At 55.4% G+C, this 12,613-nt stretch overlaps 1 protein-coding gene across 1 annotated transcript in view; it reads right to left on the bottom strand.

Moving 5' to 3' along the window:
• Positions 1–12,613, bottom strand: part of ABCA3 (ATP binding cassette subfamily A member 3) — a 32,512-nt gene that overhangs the window by 13,270 nt on the left and 6,629 nt on the right. The window contains exons 3-16 of the mRNA XM_040078763.2: positions 11,123–11,387; positions 10,372–10,499; positions 10,112–10,277; positions 7,894–8,153; positions 7,108–7,224; positions 6,470–6,590; positions 5,333–5,506; positions 4,549–4,730; positions 3,259–3,405; positions 2,803–2,932; positions 1,924–2,078; positions 1,018–1,173; positions 516–726; positions 77–227 (exon numbers count right to left, since the gene is read on the bottom strand). Of these exons, the coding sequence (XP_039934697.1) occupies positions 77–227; positions 516–726; positions 1,018–1,173; positions 1,924–2,078; positions 2,803–2,932; positions 3,259–3,405; positions 4,549–4,730; positions 5,333–5,506; positions 6,470–6,590; positions 7,108–7,224; positions 7,894–8,153; positions 10,112–10,277; positions 10,372–10,499; positions 11,123–11,387 (2,363 nt within the window). The remainder of the gene's footprint in view (positions 1–76; positions 228–515; positions 727–1,017; positions 1,174–1,923; positions 2,079–2,802; positions 2,933–3,258; positions 3,406–4,548; positions 4,731–5,332; positions 5,507–6,469; positions 6,591–7,107; positions 7,225–7,893; positions 8,154–10,111; positions 10,278–10,371; positions 10,500–11,122; positions 11,388–12,613) is intronic.

Raw genomic sequence — 12,613 nt, 5'->3', positions numbered from 1 at the left:
CCAGCAAGCCTGGGAGACAGGGTGTGAAGACAAGGGGACCCCCTCAGGGAGGGGCAGCAGAGGACAGTGCCATTACCTGTGCGTGCTCTCCTTGGGCAGGATGAAGGACAGCTCTGCCCCGGCGTTGCTCTCCATGGTGGCGTTGGGCACGTACTGGCAGATGAGGCGGGAGATCTCCCCCAGGTTGCAGTAGGGCTCCTTCACCATCACCATGTGATATCCTGCCCCTGGGGCGAGCCACGAGAGAAGGGAGAGGAGGGTCAGTCCCAGCCCAGCCCAGCCTGGGGGTGGGGCTGGAACAGAGAGGGAGGCGCAGGCACCGCTTTGCACAGGACACGGACACGCGGACACGATGCGAGAGCAAAGGTGGAGATGGGCCTCAGGAGAGGCTGAACAGCAGGATGGGGAGCAACCAGCCATCAGGCAAGGAGCAGTGGATCCCTCCGTGTTCTCTATTCCCCTGCTCCTCCCTGGCCAGCAGAAGACACGAAGCACCGCCGCTGCTGCCCCCGTACCGTATTTGCGCTTGAGGAAGAGCGAGGAGCCGCAGCACTGCAGCTCGCCCTTGGCCATGATGGCTATGCGGTCCCCCAGCAGGTCTGCCTCGTCCATGAAGTGAGTGGTCAGCAGGATGGTTCTGTTGCTCCTCTGCTGCTGCAGGAGATCCCACGTGGCTCTGCGAGAGGCTGGGTCCATCCCCGATGTCGGCTCGTCCAGCATCACCACCTGCACACAGGAGATGGGCGCAGGTCAGAAAGGGCTGGGAGAGGCCCAGCAGCACAGGAGGGGACAACCTCAGGGCCCAGGAGGAGCCTTGGCCTCACAGCAGTGACCTTGGGGAGCAGCTACCAGACAGCAGAGCCTCAGGGCACGGCCCTTAGAGTGAGGGTGCTCCTGCCCATTCCCCACTGTCCTTGCTTCTCCCACTGGCTCACCATAGATGAGGAACAGCCTCAGAGCCACCCCAAGGACCTGCACTGGCCCCAGGTGCAAGGTGAGCCCACCAAAGCCACCTGCCTTGGAGTCCCCGATGAGGGCGATGCCGATGGACAGCTTGCGCTTCATGCCCCCAGAGAGAGCCTTGGTCAGGGAGCGGCGCTTGTCCTCCAGGTTGAGGATCCTCAGGATGTGGTTGATCTCCTCTGGACACTTGGAGGGTGGATATCCCTTCAGCTGCCAGACAGGGGAAAGGAGGGATGAGCCCATCCGCAGGGCTGCCAAACCCCACCGCACTCCCTCCTCCACACACTGACAGCAAGGTGGGGAAGCAGAGATGGACTCCTGCCCACCCTTGCAGGAGCTGGCACAGCTGGCAGGGCTGGTTTCATGGAGCTGTGCTGTCTGAGACCCTCTACTCCTCCACCAGCCTGCAGATGAGGTGGGAAGAGGATGCAAGGGCTGCTCTGCTAATCCTGGAATCACGGAATGGTTTGGATTGGAAGGGTCCTTTAAGATGATCGAAGCCAACTGCCCTGCAATGGCCAGGGACACCTTCCACTGTCCCAGGCTGCTCCAAGCCCCATCCAGCCTGGCCTTGGACACTGCCAGGGATCCAGGGGCAGCCACAGCTGCTCTGGGCACCCTGTGCCAGGGCCTCATCACCCTCACAGGGAAGAATTTCTTCTGTATATCCCACTTAACCCTGCCATCTCTCATTGTGAAAACGCTCCCCATTGTCTTGTCATTCCAGGCCCTTGTCCAAAATCCCTCTCTTGGAACCCGTGTAGTCACTGCAAGGGGCTCCAAGGTCACCCTGGAGCCTTCTCTTCTCTGGGTGAACAGCCTTAGCTCTCCCAGCCTGGCTCCAGAGCAGAGATGTTCCACCCTCTGATCATTTTTGGACCCACTTGATAGATCTCACCACACTTCCTCACCTCCAGGTGCCTCCCCCAGGGCTGCCCCCCTGCTCAGTGCCAGGCTCACCCCTGCATAGAAGTGGAGGTGCTCTTCCACTGTCATGTTGTCGAAGAGGACGTCGTGCTGGGGACACAGCCCCAGGCTCCGGCGGATCAGCACCATGTCCTGGGAGATCTCGTAGCCGTTGATGTAGGCCTGCCCGCCCGTCGGGGAGTGCAGACCTGTGGGGAGCAGGACACAGCAGCTCAGGGTGACTCCGGCGGCAAAGAGCCAGTGGAAACGGGGAGGGTCCCGATGAGCACCCCCCACTGCCGCCAGCTTTCTGCCAAAAAACAGAGCAAGTCTGTCTTGTGCTCAGGCTGGGGTACAACAGCTTCCTCCTGCCCGCAAGATGGGCTGCAGGGCACCCACAGGTGGGAACTGAGCCTGCCAGTGCAGAAAGGAGAGGAACAGGCAGGTCAAACATGGTTCTGAGCTGTGCAGAGAGCCAGGCAGGGCGGGCACAGCTCCAGGAAGGTCCTGTGAGCGCCCTGAGTTGCCAGGAGCAGCTCAGAGCAACAGAGAACAGAAAAGGATCTTCAAAGGTCACTGTGTCCGCCGTGCCAAAATAGGTGTCCTGGAGCGCTGCAGCTCAGGAATGACAAACACCAGTTCTACCTTATCTGCCTTACCCCGGCAAAGCCTCCAGAGGGCAATCCTCCAGCAGCTCCAGTCTCTTCTCATGGCTCCCCAGCATAAAGCCGGGCTGTCATTTCACCCACTGGCTGACCCCACTCTTGTGGAGGGCTAAGCAGGGACCCCCATGCTCCTCCCATCTCCCTCTCACCACCCTGGCACTCCTGGCCAATAGCAAACTCAAGGTGCTCCAAGGAAGATCAAAACCCCCTCCATGCCCTCAGAGACAGGGTCTGGCTCTTTGAGGCACCCACAGCAGGAAGCTCCTACCTGTGAGCATGGACAGAGTGGTGGTCTTCCCAGCACCGTTGTGTCCCAGCAGGACGGTGATCTGCCCTTCGTACATGTTCACTGTCAGGTCCTTCACTGCCTCTTTTGTCTTGTTTCCCACTCTGAAGACCTGTGGAGATCACTTCCATGAGTTGGTGCCGTACCTCAGGCAAGTGCCTCAGCTCCACCCAGCAGGAGAAGCCCGGGATGCTCACGGGGTGTTAGCAGCAGACAACAGGTCTAATTCAGGTTCAATTCAGATGTCAACAAGCTCAATACAGATGTCACCGCACCTCTAAGTACCCAGCACTTCATCCCACCACAAAATGCAGCCAGCTCTGGCCAAGAGCCATACCCAGCCCTAGGGCAGCACAAGGATACAGAAGCTGTCTGCAGGCAACAGGTTTTACAAACCCAACATTACGGTGTGTCTGTGCCCTGCTGGGCAGTCAATACCTTGGATAGGTGCTTTATTTTGATGCCTGACACGAGGTCAGCTGGTTCCTCCTCAATGTACTGACTCTTCAGGGCTTTCTCGGGGTCCTCCTCCTCTTCTTTCTCTTTCCCCACTACAGTCCTGGGCCGCCCACACCAGTATGAGGGCTGATGAGGAAGGGGGAGGCAGAAATCAGGCACAGGCAGAGCCCATCTCTTCTTCCCAGCCTTGGCCACCCTCCTCCTCCCACAGACACCTCCCAAGGATCTCCCAGACTGCTCTCCTTGGCCTGGGAATTACCAACCAGAATATCTTCAGCCAGCAGGGCTGACATGATGGAACACCTCCTGCCCTCCCCCATTCTCTCCCTCATAGCAGGACTGCCTGTGATTACACAGCAGCTTTTCCCCATCTTCGTCTCTGTGGAAAAAATTCCACTGAGAAGTAAAATCACTCAGGCAGAATCATTCTGCCCAGGAGAGCCAATGGACAACCACCCCCTCCAAAACCCCTGAGAAACTCTAAACACAGCCTGCGGTCTGGCTGCTGCAGTTACAGCCCCTTTTTATTGACCTAGCTCTCTAAGAATGAAACTAAGTGTTTGGGACCTTAAATCCCAGTAGGCATAACAATTCAGTGACTCCTGGATGCAAAATCAGCTTTTGTCAGTGGCTGCATGTCTGTTTCCCTGGTCTGACTGCAAGAGGGAGTGAGACGCTGAAGTGAAACCACTCTGGGACGAGAATTTGGAAGGGAGAAGGAAAAGCCTCTCTATCAAATAACAAAGGATCCATCTCCAGTATCCAAATAGAACATATCCTCTCGGCAGCCACGGAGCCACAGTGCCCACTGCAGCAGCAGCTGCTGAGGGTGATGCCAAGTGCTTGGCTTGGCAGAGCGAGGGCAGCTCAGCTGATGGGGTGACAGGTGTCACACACCCCCTGGCACGTGGCAGCTGGCAGTGGGACACGGGTCATCCACGCTCGCCTGCGTGGTGTCAAATAGCTGGATCTGGTTGCTCCCACCTGGGGTTTCTCTCCAATGCCTTTGTTTGGGGCTGGAGACATTTAAGAACACCCTGCATGCCAGGAAGTGCTGGGAGAGAGATTTAACACCAAGATGACCTTCATCCACCGCAAAGACCTACAGCTGCACCAGCCTTCAGGGGGGACATGCTGCAGACCACGGGATTTTGGCGGCCAGATGGTGCCACCCTTGCCCGTAAGACTGGCCTGCTGCACGGCACAGAGGTGGTGGCTGCCCCAGGTGACACCTCTCAAGCCCAGGGAAGGGGTGTCAGCAGTGCTCACCGTGAGGAAGAAGTACCAGGGCTGTGGCACACCGTACTCCCCGGGGAACACAGCCTCCACATACCAGGCCACCATGCCATAGAGCACCGAGTCCAGGAGCAGCATCCCCAGCACCTGGGCCAAGGTGAAGTTGTCATCCACGCTGACAGGCTTCATCAGGTCTCTCCACTGGATGCCAGTCCCTGCGAGGCACACGGAACACTGCTACCTCTGCATCCCCAGGAGGACCATCCTCCCCAGGACTGGCAGAGAGCCCCTCTGCAAGTTCACTGCCCCGAAACCAGGAGCACCTGCACAGCTCTATGATCCTCTGCAGATGGAGGGAAAAGAGGCACTGACACCTCGAGGCTCCCCACCCCACCATGCTCCTTCCATGCCATTCCCTGCCACTGCCTGGGAAGCAACAATCCCTTCTCCAGCACCACCCCTGCATCACTACAGCCACTGAGCTACTGGCACGCTTAGTAAATGCACGGCTCTGCTGGAACCAACAGCGGACTCTTTTAGATTAAAGAAACATCTATATTGTGAAGGAGGAAATGCAACGGTTGCCATCCATTAGAACAGAATTCCTTTGGTAATTAAATTGAGGATGGCATTTTGCACAGCCCAGAGGCACAGGCACAAGTTCAGAGAGCCCTGGTAGGGGAGCAATCAGCTCTAGTAAGGAGGAAAGTGCTTCTTCTCCCTGATGTCTTTCCACCCAGCCAGTCCCACCCCAGCCCAGAAGCAGGCTGACAGGAAGGGGATGCTCCTCTCCCCAGGAACAGACGGCCCTGCTCACCTTTCCCTTCAAACATGCCGATGAGCTGTGCCCCCATGGCCATGGCCACGTTGGAAATGAGGCAGGATGCCAGCTTCTGGCTGTGGGACATCAGGTCATAGCGGGGCGAGATGAAGAAGTAGGGGATGTAGGAGAAGAAGTAGAGGAAGCCGCCGGCAGCAGCCGCAACGTTTGCTGCCAGCACAGGGAAAAGAAGGAGGGAAAATGTCAGGGTGATGCCACCCAGCACCCCTCACCAGCTTCCCATCCAGGGACATTCTAGGTTTGTGCACAAAGAGTGGTTATGTGGGGGCAGGACACGCCCACATCCCACAGCAAGGCAGGAGCCTGACACCACCCCCATGGTGGGCAGCCGCAGAAGCCCCCTGCCCATCCCAGAGCGCAGTCTGGGGCCAAGCCAGCCAGATGAGGCCCTAAGACAGGAGCTGGTCATAGTACCAGGGAACGGTCTGGGTTGGAAGGGACCACCTTGTCCCACGCCCTGCCATGGGAAAGACACCTTCCACTATCCCAGGCTGCTCCAACACCATCCAGCCTGGTCTTGAACACTGCCAGGGATGAGGCAGCCACAGCTTCTCTGGGCACCCTGTGCCAGGGCCTCTCCACCCTCACAGCCAAGAATTCCTTCCCAATCTCTCACCTATCCCTGACCTCTGGCAGTGGGAAACCATTTCCCCTTGTCCTGTCCCTCCAGGCCCTTTCTTTATACCCTTTGAAGTTTGAGCCTGCTTTGCTTTTTTCTCCTAATCCTATCTCACAGCAGAAAAAGAGTAAATAATTCTAGTGGGCATTCAAACCACTACATTAATTGGTGCCGTGACTCAGACACAGAAATTGTCAAACCTGAAACCCCTACACAGCCCTTGTCCCTCAGTCCCTCTGCAGCTCTCCTGGAGCCCCTTTAGGCCCTGGCAGGGGCTCTGAGCTCTCCCTGGAGCCTCCACTTCTCCAGGTGAACACCCCCAGCTCTCCCAGCCTGGCTCCAGAGCAGAGGGGCCCCAGCCCTTGGACCTGCTCTAGAAGCAAGAGTATCCACATCCCCTTCTACACACTGTGCAGAAAAGGCAGCCAAAAATGGGAAGAAATGCCCAAGTCAAAGTGGTCAATAACAAAAGGAGGCAGCGTGGGGGGACTCACCTCGTGAGAAGAAGGTGCTCACCATGAAGTTGAAGGAGATGGAAGAGATGGAGAAGATGGCGAGGAAGGTGAACACCAGGGTGGGGTCACTGTTGGTGAGCACCGCTCCCTGTTCGCTCACCTGCCAAGAAAATCATGTGAAGCCCAGAGCTACTGGAGCCAGCTGTGGCTTTAGCAGCACAGACCTGGTGTTCTCCAAGTGCTGGAGACAAACTGAGATGGGTGAGAACACCCAGAAACTCCCAGACCACTCCAGAGGGAGGAAATACAGGAAATCATTGTGTGATGCAGGGCCTAAGGGGCAGGGAACACCCTGGCCAGCACCCAGACAGTCCCCTCCTGCTTCCCCTGGTGTGGGCACATCCAGAGGGGAGAGCTCGAGGCCCTCCAGTGGCAGTGGGACGCAGGGTGGTCCTGCTCTGCTGCAGTGTCCCTGGGGCTCCAATCCCCACCTCTCTCCCTGGGGAGTCACCCCGGCCACGAACGCAGCTGTGGAGCAGCACCGCCCATCTCAGCCTGGGAAACCCAAACTGCAGACTTTGGAGGAGCCCTGGGACACAAGGAGAGCCCCATGGCAGGGCGGCCCTGTCACCCCTGTGCCTTGCCCCACAGCTCGTGGCCTGGGGACAGACGCTCACCTTGACACAGAAGAGCACAGTGACGAAGAACACGGACACCAGGAGGAAGAGGAAGAACATGAGGAACCAGGCGCTCCAGTGCAACCAGTTGCTGAGGCCCATCATGTGCATGTACTCCTGTGGGAGGTCAGGGTGTCAGCCAGGGCTGCACCCACACTCCCCAGGCACGGCTGGGGCACGGCACAGGTGGCTTTGTGTCGTGGCACAAGCAAAGAGGTGGCAGCCCCAGGAACCTGGTCCTGCACAGTCACCAGCACGGCATGGTGTCCCCCGCCTCCCCACACCAGGGCCGCCACCACTGCAGGAGTCCCCAGGGAGCTGAGCTGAACCCAAACCCAGAGCAGGGTGCCAGCGGTGCCACCAGGGCCACCCAGCACAGGGCAGGGCACCCAACATCTAGGGAAAGCCAAGCGCTGCTGTTGCAACCACGCAGCTGAGCTCCAGGCGCTCCCACAGCACGCACACAACGCAAAAGGCAAAAACCTTCCTTCCGACGGGCTGAGCTCTTGAATCCACGGACTCAGAAACCCACATATGTTGCTCTCTCTCCCAGCCCAGGAGAAACACCATCCCCGTGGTCCAGCACCCCCGGGCTGCACAGCCAGGAGAGCCCAGCCTCCTCACGGCAGCAGGATTAGCAAGATTCTTCCCTGGGGCTCGCTAATCCACTGCCACCCTCACCTCCTGCTCACTGGCTCTACATCCAGCAGGGATTCTGTTCCTAATCTAAAGATATCCTCCACTGGGAAAGGCTGCAGAGGGAGGGGAGCACATCCCAGCTCTCACCTTCAGCTTCTTCTCCTTCTCGTGGACGACGGCGCGGACGATGTTGAGCGAGGTGTAGGTGAAGCTGAGCATGAGCAGCAGCGGCAGCTGGTTCTGGATGGCCAGGAGGAAGAGGTCATTGACGTAGGCTGGGAAGGGGAAGCGCTGCACCACCACGGTGATGTTCTCCAGCAGGCTGGCAGAGCTGGCACCGGCGTGGTACTGCATGATGGCCCTGTCCACGGCGTGCTGCACCGCCAGGAAGCCCTCCCGGAGATAACCTGCACGGCAAGAACCACACCAGCAATGGAGACAGGTCTGGGCTTTGCAGGGACAAACAGCCCTTGTGGGAAGGATTGCGTGGGAAGGAGAACAGGGGCTAAAACTGGAGTGCAGGGGAAAAGCAAGATAAGCATCACTGTGACACGGGGGACTGGGGAAGGATTGACAGCACAGCAAATGCACAGAATCGCTGCTTTGGGTTGGAAGGGACCTTAAAGCTTTTCTTGTTCCACATCCTGCCATAGGCAGGGACACCTTCCACCTGACCAAACCAGTACCTCACATAACCATCACTCAGAAGGAGCTGCCAGGAAAACTCTGTCCATGGTTGCTGTCCTGCAGCACGGCTGTGATTTTGCAATGGGGAGATTCTCTGTCACCACCAACTACCACAAGTCACTAGGCTTGTGTTTCACCCCTTTTTCTTTGTAAATCCAAAGAATAAACAATACTACACGGGTTGCAGTGAGAAAAAGTATATCCTGTGACTTGCATGTGTGGCTTTAATTTTTGTGCATTAGAAAACATTGAAAATATTTTAATTTCCCAACAGCATCTCCCAAGTGGGAAGGGATCCACAGGGATCATGAGTCCAACCCCTGGTCCTGCACAGACACCCAACAGTCCCACCCTGGGCATCCCTGAGAGCATTGTCCAAACACTCCTGGAGCTCTGGCAGCCTCAGGGCTGTGCCCTTTCCCTGGGGAGCCTGGGCAGTGCCAGCACCCTCTGGGGAAAGGACCTTCTCCTAATATCCAATCTAAACCTCTCTTGAAACAGCTTTAGATAACAAAATAAACTTTAAATAGTTTATTTTTTAGTGGAATTGCTGCCTGGCGTTACCTGAACAGGAACTTAAGTTCTCCTACAAAACCACAAGTGAACATTTTGAAAGTCAGTGGGCTAAAATGACCCAGAGAGAAGATAAAAGTGGAATTATGAGATTGGGAACTTTGTTTGATATTAACTCATGTACTGAGCAAACACTCTGGGGCTCTGTTTTATTTACACACTGTGAGCAAAACCCGTTTGCCCACTTCCTCGCCCTCACTCTCCCTGGACACTGCAATCAAATACAGAGGGAGAAATCCCACTGAGGGAAATGTTCCCTTTGCCACCACAAAAGTTCCCAAAAATCCAGTCCTAAGCCAGCACCAGCTCCAACAATGTCCCTGCTGGCTCCTGCTCTGCCAGTGGTTTGGCTGCCTGTAAACACCTCAAACCACAGAACTGCCCTCTTTACTTTTCAAGTACTTAAGCAGTACACTAAACACTGGGCAGTTTGGATCGTGAAAAAAAATTTCCATTAAAAACTGAAGCGGGGAAAAAAGTAAATTTTAAAATTATTCATGCACATTAAAATTTATTCTTATGCAACCCCGCTCAGCAGATGTGCCCAGAGGCCAAGCAATGCCCACGAAGTCACAGGGTAAAATTTAAATAAAGGATAGCTATAAGGAATATAACAAAATTGTAAATATAGTCCAATTATATCTAAGTAATAAATAATAATTCAACAAAATAAAGACATATTATTTAATATATAAATAAACATTAAGAAGCTCTGTAGTTAATAATTATTATTCAAATATTAATTTTAAATTGTGTCATTATTTGATAAATTGCTTATACATGCATAAAACTGCATATAAACATCTATACAAACACATAACTATTTATGTGTTCATAAAGATCTATACCTAAATTTACAATTTTAATATCTATATAGATATTGAATCGCTTGCCTGTATTTCTAGAAAACAAATATACGCTCATAGCAAACAAATCTTTGCTTGCCTTACACAGATACAAATTTAATGCTAGCATCAATACAAATCAACACTTCGCTACAATTAACCGAACTTAATCATTTCTTCTAAATGAACCTATTTCTTTAAAAGCTCAGAGCCTGCCGGGTGCTCTAGGAAGGTGACCCCACGTCCTCAGCCGTGCCCACCTGGCGTCCCCCCATCAGCAAACTTGGCCTCGCGGGGCCCGGGCAGCTGGAAGAGCGGGAAGAGGTAACTGGTGTGCCAGTCGCGGTCCAGGTTGGGGTTCAGCCCCGTCTGCTCGCTCCGCGGCGCGTTCCTCGGGCTGTACTTGAAGCGCAGCTCGTACTCCACCTGCAAGGAGCACCAGGGCGGGTGGGTGGGACACGCAGCAGCGACACCCGGGATGCCACCCGGGGGATGCCGGCCCCAGCCTCCCCTCGCTCACCTGGAGGGGCAGCGGGGCCGAGCCGTGCGGGAAGCGGTGCCGGAACACCACGGCAGCCAGGACGCTGCCCGAGCGGTTGTCCAGCCTGATGTACTCCTCGAAGTCCCGCTCCGAGGGGAAGCCCTGAGCTGTGGAGGGGAAAACAGGGAGATGCGGGGATGCAGCGCAGCAACGCAGCACGCATCGGTGCTCAGCCGTCACCGGGAGCATCGCTGGGTCCGGGACAGGAGGGATGCGCCGTGCCCGCTGTCAGACACGGGGGAGTTGCACGGGATGCTGCCCTGTACGTGCATGCAGACATTCTTCCTCCTTGAGAGTAGGAGTCAGCTTTCCCACAGAAAATCCTAACAGTTTGGAACGCCAAGTGCTAAAATTTTCTGTGCCAAAAGATTTCCAAAAATACTCTTTCACAGGGAAGCGGTGCCACCTTCTTTAACTGTTTTAGAGTGGTATTTTTCTAGATGGAAACCGCAATAAAATGATTCCAAGAAGCAACCTAAAATTCTGTCGTTTTAGTGGGGGGGAAAAAAAAAAATCAAACGATGGCCTTGAAGTTCAGAAAAAAATGGTGTTCCAGGAGCACGAGGATTTCGAATCAGTCACAGAAAGGTTTGGGCTGGAAGGGACACAAAAGACCATGCAGTCTCAAGACCTTGCCGTGGGCAGGGACACCTTCCACTGGACCAGGCTGCTCAGAGTAAAGATTCACACCAATTTCTGGGGTGGAAGGGGCAGCCCCAGCCCCGCTCACCTCTGATGTTGATGGGCAGAGCTCTCTCCACCGCCTCGGCGATGCTCCGGACGGCGCTGCTGTTGGAGGGGACGTAGGCCAGCTGCCAGGGGCTGCTGGCGTGCTGGGAGGAGAAGAAGCTGGGCAGGTCATCCACGGACTCGGCGGGATAGAGGGTGGCGTTGGGGTGGCTGACGGAGTGCACGCGGTGCCGCAGCGCGATCAGGATGGCAGCAAAGAGCAGCGGCAGGCACACCTCGATCACCGTCACCAGGATCTGCCGCTTCTGCAGGCCAGGGGGGGATACGGATATGGGCACGAGGATATAAAATCTATTATCTATGGATACGTACACAGACAGCTAGATATCTACCATAGGTACGTATCTATACAGAGACACCTATCCATATGTAGTACTCTCTCTCTCTTTCTCAAGAGATAAAAAAGAAGATGCAAACACAGACGGTAGATGAGCACAGTCACATGGTTCAGGGCATGAGAACACCAAGGAGCAATATCATTCTTGCATTCCACAAGGTTTCACAACCTGGGTTTTTCCAGAGGCCAGGAATGACACTGTGCTGGTTCCCACATCCTTGAGGACGCTCCAGCCAAGGCGTCCCCTATCCTAAGCACTGCTCCAGCTCCAACCAGCCTCCATCAGAGCCTTCCTCACCACGCTGCTGGGCTGAATAACCAAGGCTGATCCTTTGCATCCTCCCTGCGCCCTGGGGCTCTGCCACGTGCAGCAACACTACTGTAACCAGTGCAACTTTTCCTGCTGGAGCTGAGTTGCTCCAGGCAGCTGGACATGGGATCTGCATCCCAGGATGGGGCCAGCAGAGCCTCTGGCTATGGTATGGCTGCAGCACAGCAAGCACACCCAGGAGCATACCCAAGCCGCTACTGCACTACACACAGTAGGTAATTTTTTAATTGAGGTTCAAGCAACCGGAGAATGAACTCAAGCCCTGCACTCTGGAGCTTCATCCATCAATCCCTCCAGGGCTCCCCCTCCTGCACAATGCCCCCTACCTAGTAACACCCCCCCCAACACAGGTTCATTAGCATCCAACCCAGGTCAATTAGTGTCCCAGGGGCTATGGTCGTCTGAGCAACCCAGTCTAGTAGAAAGTGTCTCTGCCCATGGCAGGGCAGTGGGATGGATGATCCCTTCCAATCCAATTCATTCTGGGATTCTGTGATTTCCTCCTGTAAACTGAGCTGCCTTCCCCCCAGGCCATGCTCAAGAGCAGCACAGCACACCCCGCCTCAGCAGTGACAGCTCAGAGATGTCCCTGGCCACAGGGGGTCATGGCTGCTCACTTGGAGCACGTGTCTGGAGCGGCAGCAGCAGCATTAACCTTTTCTGAGACCTCTGGCTAATTTGAGCTCCTCAAGACATGGGGATTTTCCACCCTCCCCTTTGCAAAGCTGGAAGAGGAGCACCAAGAGCTTTAGTCTCACAACTTTGCTGTCTCAGCAACTGGATTTTATCCAGCAGCCAGTGGG

Source organism: Hirundo rustica, chromosome 15 (assembly GCF_015227805.2).
Source record: "Hirundo rustica isolate bHirRus1 chromosome 15, bHirRus1.pri.v3, whole genome shotgun sequence".
In the NCBI taxonomy this organism is placed as follows: domain Eukaryota; kingdom Metazoa; phylum Chordata; class Aves; order Passeriformes; family Hirundinidae; genus Hirundo; species Hirundo rustica.
Note: the sequence above shows the minus strand (reverse complement) of the source record. Positions and strands in the feature narration are given on the sequence as shown.